The 22,463-nt window shown below is 30.5% G+C and overlaps 2 protein-coding genes across 2 annotated transcripts; one reads left to right on the top strand and one right to left on the bottom strand.

Moving 5' to 3' along the window:
* Positions 1 to 1,775: 1,775 nt before the first annotated feature.
* Positions 1,776 to 3,108, bottom strand: LOC133804184 (uncharacterized). Its single transcript, XM_062242349.1, has 3 exons — positions 2,868 to 3,108; positions 2,662 to 2,770; positions 1,776 to 2,083 (listed from the first exon to the last, which is right to left on the bottom strand). The coding sequence occupies exons 1-2, from the start codon at positions 2,961 to 2,963 to the stop codon at positions 2,711 to 2,713; spliced, it is 156 nt and encodes a 51-aa protein (XP_062098333.1). The 5' UTR covers positions 2,964 to 3,108; the 3' UTR covers positions 1,776 to 2,083; positions 2,662 to 2,710.
* Positions 3,109 to 6,619: 3,511 nt separating this feature from the next.
* On the top strand, positions 6,620 to 13,986 carry LOC133803744 (uncharacterized). Its single transcript, XM_062241858.1, has 14 exons — positions 6,620 to 6,894; positions 7,552 to 7,678; positions 7,756 to 8,002; positions 8,430 to 8,471; positions 9,052 to 9,123; positions 9,259 to 9,394; positions 9,541 to 9,698; positions 10,338 to 10,422; positions 11,014 to 11,216; positions 11,383 to 11,544; positions 11,759 to 11,908; positions 12,016 to 12,276; positions 12,745 to 13,014; positions 13,570 to 13,986. Exons 1-14 carry the CDS (start codon positions 6,819 to 6,821, stop codon positions 13,816 to 13,818), a joined length of 2,238 nt encoding a protein of 745 aa, XP_062097842.1. The 5' UTR covers positions 6,620 to 6,818; the 3' UTR covers positions 13,819 to 13,986.
* The last annotated feature ends 8,477 nt before the right edge of the window (positions 13,987 to 22,463 follow it).

Here is a 22,463-nt window from a genome sequence, read left to right as displayed (position 1 = left end):
TATTAATTGTTCTAAATTTTATTAAAATATCATATATTTAAGTTTTTTTTTTTTTTTGCTAATAATCAAACAAAAGAAAATGAATACATTAATATTGTAGAATTCACATGTATTGTATTTGTATATATATGATTATTTTATGCTCACTATTATAACAAAATGTAAGATATAGTCTCATATATATGGCGCTTTTATGGTTAAGCTGACTTATGACCTAAGTAACACCCGACTAACAAAAAGATTAGTAACGCACAAAAAACACTTCACTTGATTGAAGTCTGTATCACTTCTAAGTAAAAGGTAAAACACCATTTTTTATCTAAGAGCCAAAGGCCTCGTTTGCGACAACTTTCTAGAAAAGCCGAACAATAATGATATTTAGTAAACAGGCAGCAAATTGCTTATTGAAAAATTTATGCAAAAAATAATAATATGTACACACAAACATGGGCTAAGCTAAACTGGCACATCACTGTGTGTAAATATTTGAGTACACATATTATTACTCTTTATGCAAAAACTACTGCTATAAACTAAAGCCAGCAAAACACAACTTTTAACTTTTTCTAAAAATAACTTTTTTGAAAAAACTTTACAATTAACTTATTTATTATATATTACTCAAAATAAAAATATTTAAAATAAATTAATATTATAATAAAATAAATAATATTTAATTCAAAAAAAATATTTATAATTTATATTTATTAGATATTATTTTATTTTAGTAAGTTTAAATCAACAAACCACCTTAAAATAGAGTTTATTATACATTATAACATTATTTTTGTATCTCATAATATTTTAAAATATAATTTTTCAAAAATTTATCAATTTCATGCTTTAAGAAAAATAAAATATAAAGGAAAATAACTAAACTTTGATTATATCATGAACACAATTATAATACTATCATCATTATAAATCAAATCTTAACTTCGGCAACTAGTTATAATATACATATATACAATAATATATATTATAATACTTTTGTTTATGATGACTTTAATAGTCAAATATATTTAATTTAAACATATAAATTTATTTAAATAAAATAAATATGACATCTTATTACAACTTTTTTAACTCACACTACTTTAAAATCTGCAATTTACCAAACACCAACTAATTTTTTCCCACAACACAACTGCAGTTGTTTTTCCTAACAACTACAACTGTTTTTCCCCACAGCACAACTGTACCAAACTGACCCTAAGTGAAATAAAGTTTTATTGTTAATTATAATTTCATTATGAATATCTCACAAGCCATATAGTATGTGAGATTATAAAGAGAGAAGCTCTATTCAAGTAACGTCTTCATTTATTTTCTTCCCGTAAAATTCAAAACTTCTCAACATGAAGTACAATACATATATAGGTTTCCTATCACGTAATCCTAACATCAAATAGATTGTAAACCTTGGAAGTTAATGAACAAACTTCCAACTCACAATCATAGACGCTGAACACAGAACAATAACCATTAAGCTCTCTGACCACAAGTCCAACCATTAAACTTAGAACAGACTTACATTTGTATTAGTATGGTGCTGAGCACTACATGTGCCTCTTTGCATCATCTTTAAACTTAACTTGTGACCCTGACAAATCGAAACGAAAACAACATCATCTCTATTCCAATACAGCCTTGAATTCAGCTCATCAAAGGCTTCTATTGAAACTAGAACTCCAGTTTTATGTCGACTTTCTTAAACTTATGAAGCCCAGATAATGCAATACTCAGGATGTTAGAGTAACAAAGAACAATAAAAGTGTACAAGAACATCATTCTTTGATTTTATTTTCCTTCAAAATTCTCCGAATTACTACATAGAAAAGTAGGGAGTATCGTTTACAAACATTTCTCAGTTTACCCTGAACAGAAAGCATGAATTGTTCACACAACACACAATACAAAGGGCACGGTAAGGGAATGAATGAGTAACATGAAGAAAGCCCAAGACACTTAGCAAGAAATAGGAAGCCTATCTACACTTTATTGACCAATGTAGGGGCAAAGGAGCTAAGCACATACCATATTATCAACAACATGAATCCAGTACAATCTGTAACACTCCAAACTGCATTCAAAACAAATAATAGATCATCAACCACTCATTCACTTACTTCTCTTTATTTCAGTAAAGCACATAAGGTTTCAAATTCTTCTTTCAACTCCTTTGTAGCTCGAACAATGGGAATATAGTTAATGATGCTTAACCCAAATCCTGAAATTAATTTTTCCCAAAACTCTCGGATAAACAAAAAGCAAAAGAGCATGAAACATCCAGGGGATTAAGATAACAAGAAAATTGCCCCAGTCCTTTTCTTCATCTTACACTATTCAATAAACCAAAACGACCAAATGGGCAAAAATGAAAAAGAAATGAGCATCATTGAGAACATAAAACACACCGTTAGAACCAAACCAAATTATGCACAGTCTAGCTATAAAGAAAATAAAGTAAGAAACGATCAAATCATGGTTTATTCGTACTCAAATCTACTGAAATCTTCCAAATTCGTGTAAATTTCGAACGCAAATCAAGTGAATTAGTTCACAAACCAGTAAGGCAGTAACATATCGATCGCTCTACAACCTATCTAATTAACTCTCAATCTAAACTGTAGAACAAAGAAATTAGGGTATTCCACCAACCTCCACCTCCGCCTCTTTTTGGTTCTTCAAATCGTACGGTTCATCACCATCAATGTGCTTTCCTCCTCTGTGGCTGTCTCTCAGTGGCCAATCTGTAAATCCAATAGACCTGAAACAAGAACAATGAAAGACACAATATCAGAGATCAGCTTCGTACAAAATTCAAATACCGAATGAAAAAAAGAAAGAAAGTAAATCGATAGTACCAAGGCGAAGACATGAGCTGCTATGAGAAAGACCACCATCAATGGAACCGCTTCGAGTATCCATGGCCGTGTCGGTGACAACTGCTCTTTCACCATTTTCGAAATCGGAGAGATTTCTTTGGAATATACTGTGAATTCGATAAGCCCTAACACAGGGTTTTAATCTATTTCTTCTTGTGCACGGAATTTCGATCTCCCGGAGTGGAGTGGAAGAGGTTGGTACAGCAAATAATTAGAAGAGAAAATTGCATATTCAGTCCTGAATTATTAGTTATTTACACAAAAGACACATCTTTTTACATTATTTTTCAAATTTACTCCTGCAGGAAGATTATTCCTTTGGAGTATAACAAATATTTATTTTATATTCCTATTTATAATTGTTGTAGCACATCCGCAACTGGAAAAGATGCTATGCCTTTTAGGGGTGTGCAAAATATATCAAATCCAATTACAACAGATTCAATTAAAATCGATTGCTAAAAATTAAATATTTAATTATTATTTGATCGAATCCAAAATAATTTTTAAAAATTTAAATTAGATTGGTCGGTTGTTGGATGAGGATCCAACATCCAATAAAAACCGACCAAACCGATCCAATAATCATCCAATTATGTATATGCTTCTAATTTAGATGAATTTGTCTTGTATGCTTCTAAATTATTATAACTAAATAGTGTTTTCATTTGGATGAGTAATTTGTGTGTTTTATAATTGAAATATATATATGTTATACCCAAAAAATAGGAAGATGCATCCTAGGAGACTAAGGGGAGTGCATTCTAGGAGAGTTAAGGAGAATGGTCCTAGGAGACCCCAAGGAGGATGTGGTCCTAGGAGACCCCAAGAGAGTGATCCTAGGAGAACCAAGGATGAGGTCCGAGGAGAATTCAAGAAAGTGGTCTTAAGAAACCCCAAGGAGAAAGTGGTCCTAGGAGACCCCAAGGAGGATGTGGTCTTAGGAGACCCCAAGGGTGTGTAGGAGGTAAGCCTCCCAAGGTTTTCTAAGTGTTGGCTCGAACGTGTCCAAGGTAAGTAGCTAAGGAGGAGGAGTCTCATGCAAGAGAATGGAGACTTAGATTTTGATAAGGAGAGCCTATACAATGTTCGATCGGACATGTGTTGGGAGATGTTAGAGGAGAATGCCTTGAACTTGTCCAAGGTGGGGTGCCAAGGAGGTTGCTTCAATGTTGTCCAAGGTGAGGTGCCAATGAGGTTGCCTCGGACCACCTTGGTCCGAGGAGAAGCCAAGGAGATTGGTTCAAGGGGGAACATGGCATGCTAGAGGAGAGTGTCATGTTAGAGGAGAGAAGTGCATGTCCTACCACTATGCACGTTCAACGCATCATGCATATCCTACCACCATGCATGTTCAACCAGCACTTGCATGGGTAGTGAGTAGGAGGTGGACCAACTAGCTAGAGGAGACTAAGTCAGACACAACTCCAACAACATATGCGGGAATCTCTCATTCTTCGCACAAATGGAGGGTTTGTTACATTTCGAATTTTGAATGTTTAAATGTAATAAATATAATAAAATATCCCTATCATAAGGGGATATCAGTTGAGGATCCCAGGCCTATAAATAGAGAGCTTATGGGATGAGAGAAGGGCTTCTTTTTGCTTCTTCTTTCTAGAGAGAGAAAATTGGGTCTGTCTATTCTCGAGAGAGAAAGTGCTGAAATAAGAGAGAATTCTTGTATTTTTGCAATCTGTACTGAAGAAACTCAGTTGGCTCAGTCCATCTGATCTTGAGTACGGATCTATAAATCACAACTCTAAGTGGATTAAGCTATTACCGACAATCGGGGCTGAACCACTATAAAAATCTCTTGTGTTGTTTACTTTTATTGTTTATACCGTCTGTTGTCGTTTTTATTTCTCTTGAAGACTTGTCATTATTGACGTTCTCACGTCGTTGGCTAAAAACGCAGTCAACAATATATATGTGAAAATTAGATTAAAAAATACTCTAAATGATTGGATGGATCCGATCCGATCCAATAAATAACCAGGGGATGCATCCAATGGATGGAACCGATCCAATCCAATTATCCATTGGATCAAATCGGATTAGTTGACTCAATTTAATTGGATTGGATCAGGTGTAAAAATCCAACATCCAATGGATAATTGGATTGGATTTGACGAGCTTAAATCCATTGAATGTGATCCAATGAATACCCCTAATGCCTGCTTGCATAAAAGTCATTCAATGCACATATTAGAAAATTGGCGAGCACTTACTACGTGAGTAGGTTACTATGGAAGTGAAAGTTGCGTGCAGGACGAGCACGAAGCGATTGTTACGAGCAATTTTACTCAGACTAATGTTAGACACATTCTTATTTTATACTCAAAATACACACAATGATGTGAGATGTATTTTACACCACACATAAAATTAGTCGGTCTCACTCTAAAAAAAACTAAACATTATTATATGAATTTAGAGTGTATAAAATGAGTGTGCGTCTAACATTGCTCTTTTACTTGTTGAGTTGTTCTGTGAGCTAGTGAAAAGCAACCAAAAGAGTTGACCAAAGAAGGTGCTCGGGAATGGAACTTTGTGCAAAATAATTTTTCATGTTAGAAAATTTAAATCATTTTTAATTTTTTTTTTGGACAAAAAAGTTCCCCCTTGAATTATGATTATTGTCAAGTCTTGCACCCTAAATTATTTTGCGTGGCGAAAATCCCTCAGCCCCTTAACGATAAAAATCATTAAAAATATGTCTCTTCTATTACATTCCACTCATTTTCCAAATGATTTGCAGATGTAGCCACATGTCATATGCATAGTTGTAGTATGATGGTCTATTTAACTAATTAAAGCTAGTCATAATCGAGTTTATTAACACTAGACATACATACATTAACTTTAAGAAAGTATATTTCCATAATTTATCTTTTAACCACTATCTATGTATGTATTTTTTGTCAGGATTCTCCAATAGCGCTACATAAACACCACATTAGTGCTATATTAGCAAACTATTTAACAAATGAACAGAATGTAATAAAATTGGTACATTTTCAATAATTGCTATTATTCGGGGGATTTTTGTCACACAAAATAATTTGATGGGCACAAAGGCCATAGTTTGAATATGGGTATCGCATTTGTCTTAATTTTTTAATATTAGAAATATATATTTTAAAATTTTGATTAATTAATTATAATTGAGACAAAATTAGTGTAAAATATAATTTTTGCAATAAAATAATTACTTAGTGACATAAGTGTAATTTTTTAAACTATTTATACTAATTTTTATTGCCAAAAAAACTACTTAGCAACTTAAGTACAACTTTTTTTTATTGACTTTTGCCTCCCAAAAAACTACTTAGTAGCTTAAATACAATCTTTCAGACTACTTATTAATTTTTACTACAAATTTCTTTTATTTTGATTGAAAACAATTTAGTTTGAAAATAATATATTTTTTTAAGTGATTTTGTATTATGATCTATTTTTGATAATGTTTTGCAAAATGATCTCTATCTAAAATTTAACCCGTTGTCTAAATTTTTCGATTAGTTATTTGAATTTTTTGACTACCTATTTAAATTTTCGACTAACTATCTATGAGAAATAATTTTGTAGAGAATTATTAAAATTAAACTAGTGTAAAATGATAATATGTTATTTTCCGAAGAGACCCTAATAATAATATTGTAGTAAAAAAAATAAAATAATAAACCAACGAGACTATATATACAAATTGAAGGCGAATCCCCTCTGACGAAGCCAAACGTGGCAGTTTCCACGGCCACCAAGCAGACCCACTACGCAACACTGGTCACTCTATTCCCACTCCGCTTGAAAATGTTGTTAAACGCTTTAATTGCGCAGTCATACAATTAAAACTTCACTTACGCATTTTAACAAACACCTGTGATGCGATTATCCTCCATGGGTTCCTGAACTCTGCTTTACTTCCCAATGCCCTTTCCGCCGGCGATGAGGAATGCCTTTCCCATTCTGAGGCGTCACCGCCGTGTTCCACTGCTTTCCACGAGTACTGCTCTCTGCCCTTTCATTTTTCATACGTTTTCACCTACTTATGCCTTTCTATATCGATTTTTCTTTTATGACTGATCGAATCGAATCGCGGGGACGAAATTTATCAATTTTATGTTCACAGTATTTCGATTTCACAAATTTGGAATTTTGAATGATATTCGTTTATATAAATATAGCTGATTGGGAGCTTGCGTTATAATCAGTCGAATGTTTATAATTAAATTAAGTTTGTGCAAGATAGGGAATTTAAACAATTTGTGTATATGTGGGCAATGTGAATAATGAACTTCGACTATTCTAATTTGGGTTAAGTGTCTCTTTAGTATGCTTGTTTTAAGATATTTTGTTTGATTCTTTTTATGAAGCTTGCTGTTATTCTTTAGTTTATCAGTTTTGCTGTATTTAGGATGAACCAATTCAGTAAGTCAATGTAAATTATGATCTGTATCATGATGATGATCATACTTTGCAATTTGTTGTATGTGGGGGAATTCAAGGCTTTCTTTTTCTAGAATGTTTATGGAAACAAATGCAACAAAATTTGTAGTTATTGCATATATTGGTTAAGTAGTGAAATAGGAATGCTTTCAATTACCGTCGTAACACTCACTATGGATGATGATTCTAGTGTTATCTTGTTTATCAATTTCAGCTTTGCGCCATGGGAGCATCACAGAGACCATATTACAGAAATGCAGATCATTGAGATATAAAAATGATATTTATGCTTGGGGGACTCCAGATAATCGATTTCCCTATTACTTGTTACTCCAGCATTCGTAAGTTATTTAATTTATGGCATTGTCTAAATTATTATAGTATTATTTTGTAAGCACCGAAATTCTTTGCGGTGCAGATATTCTACTGGTTTTACCAGTGTTCATGGTGAAGGGACATCTGCAGAGTATGCAAAGTTGCGGAAAGAATCACTAGAAAGTGAGTTTGGACAAGCTCTAGGGACATATAGCTCCAAAAGTTTTTCTTCTGTCTACCGTTTTGGTCCATTTTTGGCTTTGTACAGAGCAGCCATTGTGTCTTTCCATGTTGTAAAGCTCACAATTTGGCAACTATTTATTCAAGATGTTGAAAAACGTGCCATCAAGGTATAAGACTACCTACCAATTTGCTTTTAATTATATATATATATATAATAAGTAAATAAGTCTATTAGAAAATCTTTTCACCTATCTGTCATGTTTATTTGAACATGTGTGATGACTGTTCTAATGATACTGCTGATTAAGTTTCGGATTTGTCACCCTGGTTTGAAAATGATGGTTTCTCTTATTGAGAAAAAAATAGCTTGTTACTATCACAGAGTTTGTAACTTCTTTCCAGCTGCTGATTCGCATATCTTTAAATAAAATGAGTTAAAATGGTTCAACTTTATGGAATGGGGTTCGTAGATTAGTTTCCATTGAGTTTGTATCCCTGTTTTAGTGCTGATATGCAAGTGCCATAACAGAAGCATTATGAAAGTTATAAGAACAACTGTCTAAAATTCTGAGAAGTTTATATATTTTTTTGCAGTTTCGAAAAACTTTGATCCAGTTGGGACCTTTCTACATCAAGGTTAGTTATTGTCTTCTAGTATAATTATTTGAATTAATATTTATATATTACAAGATACACTTACTTTCTGTATCAACAGTGTTTCAAAACTCAGTATTACTTGTTGCCTTGTAGGGGATTTTGCTTGTTCTTTGTAGAATGTTGTATGTCTGGTTCATGCATATATCATGATTGCTCACTCTTATAAAATTATGTAATTGCATTTACCAGAATAAAGGTTGGTTTTCCATTCAGTTGGAAATACACATACACCTGGGATAATTGCATAATTACTTTTCCATAGCTGATCATTTCTCATTGTTTAAGATATTGATTAGTCATTCTACTTATCTGGTTAATTTTTTTTTAATTACTAGCATTCATTACTTATGTTTTTTTTCTTCCCGTGTGTGAATGTCTTGGTTTGCTTGAATTATTTTGACAATGAGAACCTCTTAGGTTTGATAGAAACAGAGGTGCAAAGATAATGGAATTAGTTCTAGTTTGATTGATTTAATTGAAAGCATTCAATCTCTATTCTTTTGTTGTTGTTGTTATTATTGCAAAGTTACATGGTTAACCTATGTCATTTGAATTACAGCTTGGGCAGGCTCTGAGCACGAGGCCAGATATACTACCAACTGTATATTGCAATGAACTTGCTAAACTACAGGTTACTGGATTTCTTTTTTCTCTACATGCTATATTTGTAGGCATTTACTCTAATACTCTAATGTTATGCTTTGGATGTTCATGTATTCCTTTTGCTTTTATATTCTTATACTACGATGTTTTTCTCGAATGCCAGGATCAAATACCACCATTTCCAACTCGTATTGCAATTAAATCCATAGAAACACAATTTGGTCTTCCAATTTCTGAAATTTTTGCTGACATAAGTGCAAGTCCCATTGCAGCAGCATCCTTAGGGCAGGTCTATAAAGGTTAGAGAGTGGTTTTTGGAATTTAAACACTGTGTGGCTCTGTACTGAACTTGCTAGAATACCTCCTTACATTTGGATTTCAGATAATCTATTTTTCTTGGAGAATGTAAGCTAAATGATTTGTGTTGTCACTTCAAGTTTTGCAGCTCACCTGCACTCTGGAGAGCTAGTTGCTGTCAAGGTACAAAGACCCGGTATGACACTTTTATTGACCCTTGATGCTTTGTTATTTCATATGATTGGTGGCCAAATGAAGCGTTTTGCCAAGGCCCGCAAAGATCTATTAGTAGCAGTAAATGAGATGGTGAGCCTATTACATCTTTAGTACATTCCTGTTATACAAAAATTGCTGAAAATCTAACACTACAAGAATTGTTTATGAACTTTTGGGTTCTGTTATGGTTCTGGTGTTTTTTGAAAGAGTTTTTATTTTATTTTTTATTAGGTTGGGTTGTTCTAATTCTACGTAGATCAGCTTGTGTTGCATATTTGTTTCCTTTGAGGAATTTTTCCCTTTTTGATATATATTTTTTTTTGGTCTATAGATTCTTCCATCTTATGGATACAAGTTATGTTGGCTCTGTTTATATCATCAGATGCCTGTGTGAAGCTGAAAGTCAATATGCCTATACAAGAGAATGTTTATTCCTCGTATTTGCCTCAATTCTCTTTCTTAATTGTGGTCTAAAGAACTCATTTCCAGAATTTTGAATCTCATAGTTTGGTTTGAAATGATTTTTTGGATTTCCTGCGACAAGCATAAAAATGAGAGAAGATTAATGTTGTGGGTCCACATCTTTTGTATGCGTGTTAGTTTTAAGGAGAATTTCTCACAAACCTACAAAGTGGGCTGTTTATTTCCATCTTTTATTCTCTTTTAAAAATAAAAATAGATTTTTAGAATCTTACTCATGGATGTTTCTTGGTTTCTATTGATGAACAGGTAAGACATATGTTTGATGAAATTGATTACATTCAAGAGGCAACAAATGCTGAGCGATTTGCTTCGTTATATGGTTTATACCCTTGTAAGTTCTTATTTCCTAATAGTGTATTTATTCGTTTGATTGTCGATGTGTGTTTTATCAATTTCATTAAATTAATGAATTCGAAAAATATAACATACGACAATGAACTCACCAACATAGTCATGAGTTCAATACATCCTGTCTAGCAACAGGAAAGACGGATATTCCTTTCTCATTATCAGACAATCACTTATTCACCAACCTGACCAATTGCTGAATCATCATTTCTTCTAGATATTTGCTTATTGGTTCTATCTTAAAGAGGCCAGAATATCTTTATCTGTTTTTCGTGCATGGACATGTTTTTCCTTTTTTTCATGCCCAACTTATGCTTCCTTATTCCAGATGCTCTAGGTTGCCTATTTTTCTCAAGGTTTTTTGAGGACAGAAAGTAATGATGATAATAATTAAAAGAAAATATTTTATTATACGGTTATGCATGTTAGAGTTTTAACTTAATTGAAGCAGCTTGGTCTACTTTCACTGAGTTTATTCTCAAATGCAGGCCATGCTAAGGATTCTTTGTGTGAGTCAAATTTAGGATTATTTCACTCTGTAATTGTTTGACAAACAATTCATTATAATATGCAGCTGATACCCAAACGAGTGGCCAAGATTCTAAAGAAGGGGGAACTGTTCATCATAGAGTAGGAGATCGTATTAAAGTTCCAAAAATATATTGGGACCTTACCCGCAGAGCTGTGCTTACTATGGAATGGATTGATGGAATTAAGCTTACAGATGAAAATGGCCTGAAGAAGGCCTGCTTGAACAGGAGGGGACTAATTGACCAGGTATTAGGCAGAAATTACTTCATCCCTTTATGGTGGCAAGTTATAGTATTCTCTTTCTTCATTTTGTTAGCACAAGCATTAAGACATATTAGGCAATGTTACTGGCAATGATGCATTAACTTTGAATTTTCATTGTTATTTATTTATTTCTCTGTTCTCTTTGTAGGGATTATATTGCTCTTTGAGACAATTGCTTGAGGTGGGATTTTTCCATGCTGATCCACATCCAGGAAATCTGGTTGCCACTAAAAGTGGCTCACTTGCATATTTTGATTTTGGAATGATGGGTGATATTCCTCGACATTATCGTGTGGGACTGATTCAAGTGGTAAAAACTCTGGGACAATTATGAACAATGGTCATTTTCTTTTCTTTTTTTCCCCTTTTAAGATTTCACTTATACATTAAACATCACTGTAGTGCAAATGATATTCACTAAAATGTATCTGTGAACTGTCGTTCTATATACTTTTTTCTTGCTTTTTCCTCCTTTTCATATTTTCTGCCTGTGCCCTTTGTTGATGAGTTTCTATCTCTTTCAGCTTGTGCACTTTGTTAATCGTGACTCATTGGGTTTAGCAAATGACTTTCTTTCTTTGGGATTTCTTCCTGAGGGAGTTGAGATAAAATTAGTTTCAGATGCCTTGCAAGCCACGTTTGGTGATGGGTCTAGACATTCTCAAGATTTCCAGGTTTGTGCTTGTGGATTCTGTACACAACCAAATACAGCATGTTGGTGTCCATGTAGTGATAATGTTTTAAGAATACGAGAGCTTAATTGTTGTTTCATTGTTTCCAGGGAATCATGAACCAGCTGTACGATGTTATGTATGAATTTGATTTTTCTCTTCCTCCTGATTATGCTCTCGTAATAAGAGCATTGGGATCACTAGAAGGCACTGCAAAGGTTCTAGATCCCGATTTTAAAATCATTGAGAGTGCATATCCTTTTGTGATTGGAAGGCTTCTGGCAGACCCCAATCCTGATATGAGGAAAATTTTGAGGGAGCTTCTAATTCGAAACAATGGATCGATAAGGTGGAACCGGCTAGAGCGCCTCGTAGGTTTTTCTTCTCTTTCTTGTCTATCGTGCAGTGTAGTACTGCACCCACACGCACCTATATGCACACAAAATACATAGTACATGGATACACACACATTTCCAGAAAATAGGAGAAAACTAACTTGCACATATATCTATATTTATATGCATAACTCATAGTGCGTATGAATATGTAATAATGAGTGTTATCTGAAAAGATAAGTTGAAGTTTCTTTAGGGGGTTTGCTATTGTCTAATCTTAAAGTTCATTGAATTCTAGAACTCGTTGCTGTTGGGCAACATTCAAAGTTGACCCTAGAATCCTAATGGATTGTATGTCACTCAAGAGTTTAGGTGGTATTAAATTCTTGTACATAGATGTCTATTATTTCAACCGACCATATATTCTTTTAACTATCTCTTTGCTGTGAATTTCTACTTGTCCCCCTATACTAATATTCATCAGGCATCTATATCTTATTTCAGATAGCAGCAATATCTGAACAAGCTTCTGCATCTGCTGACGAGCCCCCTGATTTGGATGAAACTACACGAAATCGTCTCGGATGGAAATCTTTTGACATGCATTCTGTTGTTTCCGCCACTGAAGATCTTTTGTTGTTCATTCTATCCAGAAAGGGTCAGAGAGTGCGTATTTTCCTGTTACGAGATATAATTGAAGCTGCTGATGCTTTTATGGATGATGAAGTTGTTGGCTGCATGCTAAATGACACCCTTAGAACAAGAGATTTTGAGGTTTGTTTCCCATTAATGTTTATCAAACTTCTTGAGCTAGCACAGCCCTGAAAATGGATTTACAAGTATGTTTCTTGAATCCTTGAAAATATGATACGCCCCAACTAGGGTCCTCAAAACAATATAGGCAAAAAGATGGAGAGAAAATAATAGCAGAAGACAATAGAAAGAACTAGGCAGATCTGGAATTTGTCATAGGACAATGAGGTATTCGAGAGACCTCCACTCTCCCAAGAGCCAAAGCTCAATTCCCATTCCCATTCCCATGATCCCCTCATTCTTTTTGTTATGTATGCTACTCTATCATATCCTCAACTAATCATTACTACAATTACTACGTACCCTTCTGCTACAATTATTCTCTCAATTCCTTACTCTACCCCTCTAAAGGTGTCTATCAAAATATTTCTCCGGCAATCTGGTACAGTCAAAATCTAATTGACATGTTTATAATTAATAGTGAAAAATTTGCCTCATTATATTCATGTGTCAGATAGTTCATTTTCAATGCATGCCTTCTTGTTGTTCACTTGTGCTGATTCTTCTCTTCTTCAGGAACATGACATGTTGATGAGGGTCCTCAACGGGTTTCAGTCTCTCCGGCAAGCTATAAAGTTGGCCCCGGATATCTGGATGGCAATGTTTCTCCGATTGGCAGTGAAAAGTGAGCTTCATAACTTTGGATTAGACTTGATTTCAGCCTTAATGATTCATTTTAGTCGCAAAATTCCTGAAACTACTTGGGTCTGTTTGTCAAGATTACTGCATGAGTTGACAAAAAAAGACAGCTCTGTTGAGCTATGATAATCAGATAGGGATAGCTTTCTAACAAAATTTTGCCACTTTTTTTTTCACTCATTATCATTAGATTTTGACATTACCAACTAACCAAAGAACAATAAATTTGATCTCTACAAAGTTGTCAGACACTTATTATTCTTTGTTAATAATAATAATAAACATGTTCACTTATGATTTAATTTTGTAATTTTGAGAAAATAGTTTTAGTTTATGAAAATAATCTCATCTATTTTAAAGCAAAAATTATTTTCTATTACTTTAGAATTGTTTTGAGAGAGTTTTTATTTGAGACATTGATTGAAGAGAGAATATATTTATATATTAAAATGATTTAAAAAGTTAATATTTGTCTATTTTAAGAGGAAATTATATTTTATATGGCTTTTTTTTAACAAGTTTACAAAAAAAAAAAAACTTATTTTATGGCTTTTTTTTTAATGTGAATTGTTTTAAAAAAAAAAATGAATTTCAATATTATTGGTTTATTTTCCCTTTTTTTTTACAAAAATTTGATTATGCTATAGTTTTACCATTAATCAAGTTTTGTTAAATTGGAATGGTGTTTTTGTATTTTGATTATTATTTTTTTTAGCTTAAGTGGTTGTTTATATTAATGTTATATTATATTACTATTTTTATATTAAAGTTTACTTGTTTTGTAAAGTTTTTTTTAATATGAATTGCTTTTATTATTTATTGTATCAATTTTTTCCTCTTTTACTGCACGTTTTTTTTCTTCCAAGAAGACTGAGTAAGGTAACTTTATTGATTACCTTTCACGTTTCCACCTTTAATTTTTTTATTACTAGAACTAGATTAAATAATATATTATCATGAGTTTGTTACCATAAGAAGAAGGGTAGCCAGTTACATATAGCAGAACTAAATAATATATTATCATGAGTTTGTTGGTAATTGGTTACTAATTTCGAATCTAAAAAAAAAAATTCAAATTTGAAAAAAAAAACCCTAATATGATCTTAAAACAATCATTAAAACTAAAAGAGAAATATATTAAAAAAATACAAACACTTCATCAAAAAATAAAGAAGAAGAATCTATATTTTTCGTAACATAGGTAACTGGTTACCTTCAAAAGCCCAGAAATATACACATGTATGAGAATGTGAAGGTAACCAGTTACTTATCACGGATTTGAAGAAAAAAAATAGATCTAAAAAAAATGAGCAAACAAGTTTGATCTGCAACACGAGGGGAATATATCATATTTAACAAAAGAAAAAGATGGAGGAGGAGTTGTGGATGAATATTGTCGGCAAAAGAAGAGGATGGAGAAGAAAGAAGGGTTGTGGATGAATGGTTCCGACAAAAGAAAAAGAAGACGAAAAAGAAAGAGAAGTTGTTGAAATCGTCGGTTGGAGAAGACAAAGAGTGGAGTTGTTGGAATCGTCGATCAGAGCTTTAGAAAGTTGCCGGATTTTGGTGCTCTTCATCTCTACTTCACGGGCGATGTGAGGGATTCACCCTTGGTTTTTATGGGAGGAGTTGGAACATAAATTCCCAATGTACTCCTATTTGGCTGCCATATTTTGCTTTAAAATTTAGTTCCTTAGAGGGTGTTTGGTATGAAATTTGAGTTTGTGGGAGTAGAGTTAGATGAGGTTTAGATTAAAGGAATGTGAAACTCAAGTGTTTAAAGAGATTAAGATTACCTTAAATTAAGTTAAAAAATAGGGTCCATTTGGAAACACAAACCCCCAAGCTATCAAAATTAAATTTACGGGTTAGATTTAACATTTTCATTCCCACCAAACCAAACTCTCGTACCAAACACTTCTTATTTAATTTGTTAGCATATTCATTTTCTCATATATCTTTAATTTGGGAAAAGTTAATTCCGCGCATTTTTATAATTTAGTGTAAATCCCATAAATTTGCAAAAAATTAAAATAGATGTGGGTCTATTTCAATAACTGTTAGTTATAACTGTGAAATATTATTTTGGGAAATCTACAAAAATGCACTAAAAGTTAAAAAAAATATGAAAAATACGGTATATTACAAAAATACGGAATTTTTGGATAAAAACACGGAGTGGCAAAAGTGTAAATACGGAATGGCTTTTAAAAATTAAATAAAAGCAGTAAAATACAATTTTTTGTGATCAACGTTTACAAACTTGTAAATATCTGTTACAAAATTGTAAATATCATTTACGTGTTTGTAAATAATATTTACAAAAATTAGTTTTATAATTATATTATTTTGTACATAAAACTTACGAACAAAATCATAACTAATTTTTTTATTTTTGTAACAATAGTTTACAAATTTAGTTTCATAACTGGAAATATATTTTTGTAACTAACATTTACAAAAATAATTTATAGTTAAGAAATCGTAACCAAAATTTACATAAAAATATTATAATTTTCCATATGTTACAATATTGTACCAAAAAATTACAGTAAACATTAAATTTATATTATACAACTTAAAAAAATAAATTTAAGATATTCATTATTTATAAAACACTTTATTATATATATATATATTTATATAAAAATACAGTTAGAGAGTAATGAATTACAATAATTTTATATACAAATTTTACATTTTTGTAACAACAATTTGCAAAATTAATTTCACAATCAAGAAGTTTATTTTTGTAACTAATATTTACATAAATATTTATAAATTTATTAAACATGATTGTTACAAAAATTTAGAAAATTAATTTTTTAACTTTAAAATATATTTTTACAACAAAGCTTAAACTTTGACTAGATTAAGATTTTAGTTTAACATTGAGTGTTGAGATTTGACTTGCTATGATTTTCAAAATAATATAACATTTTTTATCACTATCTCTCCTACTACTATTAATATATGTTACAAAAATTTATGAATATATATATAATAAAATTGAAAGATCATTTATATCAATTTAAATAAAAATAGGACTATAAAAAAATTAAATATAAAAAGTAATATTAAGGGAGAAAAAAAAAGTGAAAAATGACATATTTAATTAGAAATTTTATGTATGATACTAAGATAATAAAATAAAAAAAGTAGAAGATAGTTGATATTATTATTATTAGCACACTAAAAGTATGTATGAATTAATTAATGAAGAGAAAAAGATAAAAAAAATAAAACTAAAGTACAGAGAATAGAAAGAAAATAGTAAAATATTATCATATATATATAAATATTCTTTTTTCAGTTTAAAAGTTGTGTGTCTAAGATTTATAATTATAATTGTATAAATATATATATATATGTAAATATCTATTTATATATATATAATATGCATAATTGTAGAGGTGTTTTAGCCTGAAAGTTAATACCGTAAATTTATAATTATTTTATATAACCGTATATTTAGATTTTTTTGTTTAAACACCGTACATTTTGTAATTATCCCTATTATTTTTAGTAGATAATATTTGTACAAAAATCATAATATTCATAAACAAAAGAGAATATTTTAAGGATAATAATTATACTCAAATGAGGCTATTTAAGGGGTATGGATTATTATTCGCGTCTTCATAATAATATTTTTACCTTATCAATTGAAACAAATATTCTTCTTTTGACATTAGTTATCGATATTTGTTTTTCTGTATTTTGATAATATATTGATAAATTATTGGGAATTTACCACAGTTACTACATTTTGTTTTGTTTTGTTTTTTTTCATTTTTACTATCCCTAAAAAAAACTAATCACTTTTATAAAGAATTTTGATCATTAATACTACTTAATTTTATATTTTCAGATTTACATTTTTTTTTTCAGAGGATAAGTTTTTTCCCTCTTTTTTCACACTAACCCACCACACTAACTCTCATAGTCTCTTTTTTTTTTGTTCCCAAATATTATGACTCAATTGTTATTTTGACCCTCAATTCATTTAGCGAATTTATCTTACAATTTTATTACCCTTTTATTTATTTATCAATTTTCTTCTAGCTTTGACTTTGACTTGTTCTTGGATGAAGTGTAAAATAATTCATTTTGACTCTTGAAAAATGAAGATTTAGATTAAACAAAACTGCAGGATTAGTTTTCTATTACTTAATTTAGCTCTAACTTCTTGACTGTATAAAAATAAAGAGTGAAAGAACAATAACAATAACAAAATAATTATGCTTTATTTTCCTGACATTATTTGTCAAGAAATACAAACATGGTAACCATTTTTCCTTAAAAAAATATCAATGATTTTTTCTTGCCATTTTGAATTATAAGAGAAAATTTTCTATTAGACAAAAATATATATATAGTAGGAATGATTTTTATTTAATTATAAAAAAATTTAGTCTCAATTTGGCACAATTATAAAAAAGAATAACGTCTAAATTGTAATTAGATATAAATTTTTTAAGTCTCCTATCATAGAAATATTATTTTATACATGAATAATTATATATACAATTGAGTGTCATTCATGATTCTTACTCATTATATAGAAAATCAACGTGTAAAATAATTTTAATAAATATTTTTAAATAAAAATTATTAAAAGTTCTTATTGTTAGTTAATACTTTTGACTATTAGGAAATTTTTTATTACGCAATATTTCCATTTAGTTATAATTCTTCAATTAAAATACAATTAATTTGGTCCAAAGCTATTGATGTTTTACTGTATATACAAATTTTATTTAGTTATATGAATCAGGTTTAATTATTAATAGATCAGAAATTAAAGTAAATGTTAAAATGATGTATACATAAATAGAATAATTTGATTTCTATATTTATAAAATGAATTGAATTAAATTGAATTGAATGGTCTGCCATGGCTTTATAGCATTTTGGCCACATGGCAACTTGGGAGCCTATTATATTCCTGCAAATTAATCCAAATTCCCAGAGCAACAGGTAACCAAGATGAACCAGAAAAAGAAAAATTGGATACATTAGGGAAGGGAGTATACTCTTAACCCTAACTTATTTTATCTTCTAGAGACTAGTCTCATCCACACTTTTCATTCCATTCCCCTTTTAGGAGGGTATTTAAATCTCTATATATTTATAAATAATGTAATAAGAATATTGTGTAATTAGTTATAGGCTTCTAAATGAGATTCAACCAATAACATTTTGGGAAATTCTATGGCAGGGGCTAGGAAAAAAACTCTACCAGTGTGACTCTTTTGTGTTCTCGATCATAAATAGTTTTTGGTGTGATTTTTTTTATGACCGTGTATATTGTAGTTATTTAAAGCATTCTATAAATTTTCAGAAAATTTCGAATGATTTACTATACCGAAAACTATTTTAAAAATAAGTTATTATACGCGTGATTTTTTTTTTGTTGAAAACAATGTGTTTGAACCTAATTTTCAGAACTGTAAATTATTCAGAATTTTCTGAAAAATTTGCAGAATTATCTAAATAACTACAATATACACAGTCATTAAAAAATCGCGTCGAAAACTGTTTACGGATCGGAAACACAAAATAGTGAGACTCTTTTTCTAGTTCCTACCATAGAAACTTCCTAAACTTTTAATGTATAAATTTTATATATTAATACATTATTTTTTATATTATTTCCATTTAAAAACATATATAATATAATTATAATGTAAGACTCTCATCGTTAGCTATTAATAATTTGTTTCTCTTCTAATTAATTACTGACTTTTCCAATTTTATTCTTTGAATTTATGTTAAATTTTGTGCCATAAATTTTCTGGTTCATCTTCGTTACCAGTGTATATAGTTATGTATTTAATAGATAAAAATATTATATATGAAGTAAATTAGAGAGTCCTGCTTAACAATCTCAATGGTTGATATGAGATTTAAATATACAAATTTTTTATTGATATATATAATTAGATAATTGCTAAGGAGCACCACTGGTGCCCAACACCACACAAGAGGTGGCATACCGCTATTGGTGTTTGAATTTAATAAGTATTATGTGGTATCACTAACTAATTATGAAGTGCCACCTAATGTGGTGTTGGGCACGTGCCAAATAGCAACACTCATATCCATGTAAATGGATAAATCGAACTGTTATCGAGCTACATCGAGCTCATAAAAGACATTCTTCTACATACCATCGAGTTCATATCGAACCGTTATCGAGCTCCTATAGAGTAAAAAAGTTGCAGAAAACTAAAAAAAACGCAGATCACGGAATCTCTCCAAAAATCCCAAAAAATACACCAATATAGGCTCAAGTCTGTTCAAAATAGCCAAAAAAATGTAAACAAATAATACTCAACACATAAAATATACAATCTTATTACTCATGGTTTTTTTCCTCCAAAAACTCTCAAAATAGATGTTGTATTTGATATTGATGACTTCACAGAGACAATGGAGATGACTAACAATGATTTTGACAAGAAAATTATACAAATCTGTAGGTTTTAGGGATGCTTTCGTGAGAATGAGAGAGAGAGGAAGATAAAGTTTTATGATTTTTTGATATAATATGAGAGATATTTTGAATATGAGAGGAATGTTTAGCATCAAATTGAAAATATTAATAGTGCTAGGATTTTTTAGTCATATTAGTCATTATTAAGTATTATTTGTAAAATTTACCATATATAAATACTTTTGTTATGACTAGTGCTATGTACGTAGTACTATAACATCAATTATTAATGCATGTGTCCTGTCCTCATGCATTTATTTGGATAGTTTTGGTTTTTAGATTAGAACAACACACCAATGTAATTTACACACACACACAAATATTATTCCAACTTAATGTTATCCAAAACTTATGTGTCTGTTTTTGTATGGTGTTGATCCTATAAATCAATATATATATATATTAGGGTACATTTACAGTGTACACCGTTATATATAAAAAAATAATTATAATTTATTCACACACTAAAACCAAAAACGTCCTTCCCGGTGAAAGACAAAAGACATGTCCATATTATATAATTTTATATATATTTTAATCAAACTTGTTAGAATTGAATATCATTTATGGTAATAGGCCAAATACAATCTGAATACTGTAGAGTCTAGATTTATTATATCTTTATAAAAATTAAACAAGTTTCACTAGAGAAATGATTCAATACCAAACAAATTACATAAGGTGAACATATATAGAGCCTAAAAACATTACCAAAAAATTATGTAGAAAACCTAATTATGTATGTGGTAAATTTAATTATAGCCCTTTAAATTATGTTAAAATTTCAAGCAAGTTGAATAGCTTTAGTCCATCTACTAGAAAAAAAAAGCACTCACAATGAACGGGTAGAGATATATAAAACTTAGAATATGGATACGAGAGATTATATGATGTCCAACACTACTTAATATGATATAAGATAATTGGTACAATTTAAAAATGAATTCTACATACTAAAATAGAATATGTAATACTTAATATTAAATTAAATCAATCATCTAATGCCCGCATAAATTAGAACTTAACACAACATAATAAGATAGCATATAGTGATTACTGTAATTTAACGAATTTTGCTCAACATTACAAAGATGTAGTATATCACTATAGGAGTATCAATGGCTAACTAACTATATATGATACTTGACATCTTAAAAATACAAAATAACAAAACTTCAATTTATTATCATCTTCGACCTATTAACTTATTTAAAATTCAATATTAAATTACATAAAACTAAATACTATTTGGTAAATTGAAGTAGTAACCATCACCACGTGGTGACTTGTAAAGATACTTTATATGGAGTGATGAATGATCATAATTGATTTTGATGGATGTTAATACAGACGTATACACTTCTCTTTTCAATATTCATTCATTATAATTACATCACATGCCTGCTGGATACAACTACAAATACTTTCACTTCACTTCACATCACACCACACATCTATCTAATATTTTGATCATATTTCAATTTGTTCAAAATACTTGTCGATTGTGACGAGTGCGATGCCCTAATGCCTATGCCAAGTGTCGTCGGTAACTTAACTCATTCGAAAGTGTCCTCACAAAAAAAATTAGTTGTCAAAACTCTCATTTTTCAATGTTTTCAAGAGCAACCACTAACTATTGTCTCGTACGTAGAGTACATGAGAGCCATGAGAGGAGGGGACTTTGCATGTATTTTTATGAGTAGGATTATTTTATGGGCAACTAGTACTACCATACCAACTTATCATATGTTTTCCAATAATATCTCACTTGCATGTGATTATAGATTTCAACAAAGATATATTGTCTCCGCTATCGTCTCTTCACTTAATTAATTTTTTGTGGCACGGTAGGTAGGGTGCTGAAGGGATATCTATATGATTCGATCGAAGCTTTGTAATAACAGTGTAATCGAGAAAAAAATATAAATTTAGATAATTCTTCTATGGGATAGATATTCTAATGCGATAGAACGAGAAATTCTTACGATGATTCATATAATTATAAAATCGAGATTTATAAAATAATACAAATTTTTGTTTTTTTTTCCTATTCCCCATTTTTTTCAGGTTGTATTGGATTGGAGCGAGCGAATCAGTTGCTTTTGTTGTTTTTTATTCTATTTATGGAGGGTAAAACTAATTTAAAATATCGAATGTTGGATAAAACAAGATAACAAATCTTAAAAGTTATTATATATAGACGGAAAATATTCTTTATTGCTGTCTCATTATCTAATTGGAGAAGAAAAAATGAAGAATAATTTAGTTAGAA

This window comes from Humulus lupulus, chromosome X, assembly GCF_963169125.1.
Source record: "Humulus lupulus chromosome X, drHumLupu1.1, whole genome shotgun sequence".
Lineage (NCBI taxonomy): Eukaryota > Viridiplantae > Streptophyta > Magnoliopsida > Rosales > Cannabaceae > Humulus > Humulus lupulus.
The sequence above is the reverse complement of the archived record's forward strand: the minus strand, read 5'-3'. Positions and strand labels throughout refer to the sequence as shown.

Coding starts and splice junctions, on each gene's coding strand:
- LOC133804184 (XM_062242349.1), bottom strand. CDS start 2,963: ATGGTGAAAGAGCAGTTGTCACCGACACGGCCATGGATACTCGAAGCG. Junction 2,771..2,867: donor CAGCTCATGTCTTCGCCTTG/GTACTATCGATT, acceptor TTCTTGTTTCAG/GTCTATTGGATTTACAGATT.
- LOC133803744 (XM_062241858.1), top strand. CDS start 6,819: ATGCCCTTTCCGCCGGCGATGAGGAATGCCTTTCCCATTCTGAGGCGT. Junction 6,895..7,551: donor TGTTCCACTGCTTTCCACGA/GTACTGCTCTCT, acceptor TATCAATTTCAG/CTTTGCGCCATGGGAGCATC. Junction 9,395..9,540: donor CTTAGGGCAGGTCTATAAAG/GTTAGAGAGTGG, acceptor CAAGTTTTGCAG/CTCACCTGCACTCTGGAGAG.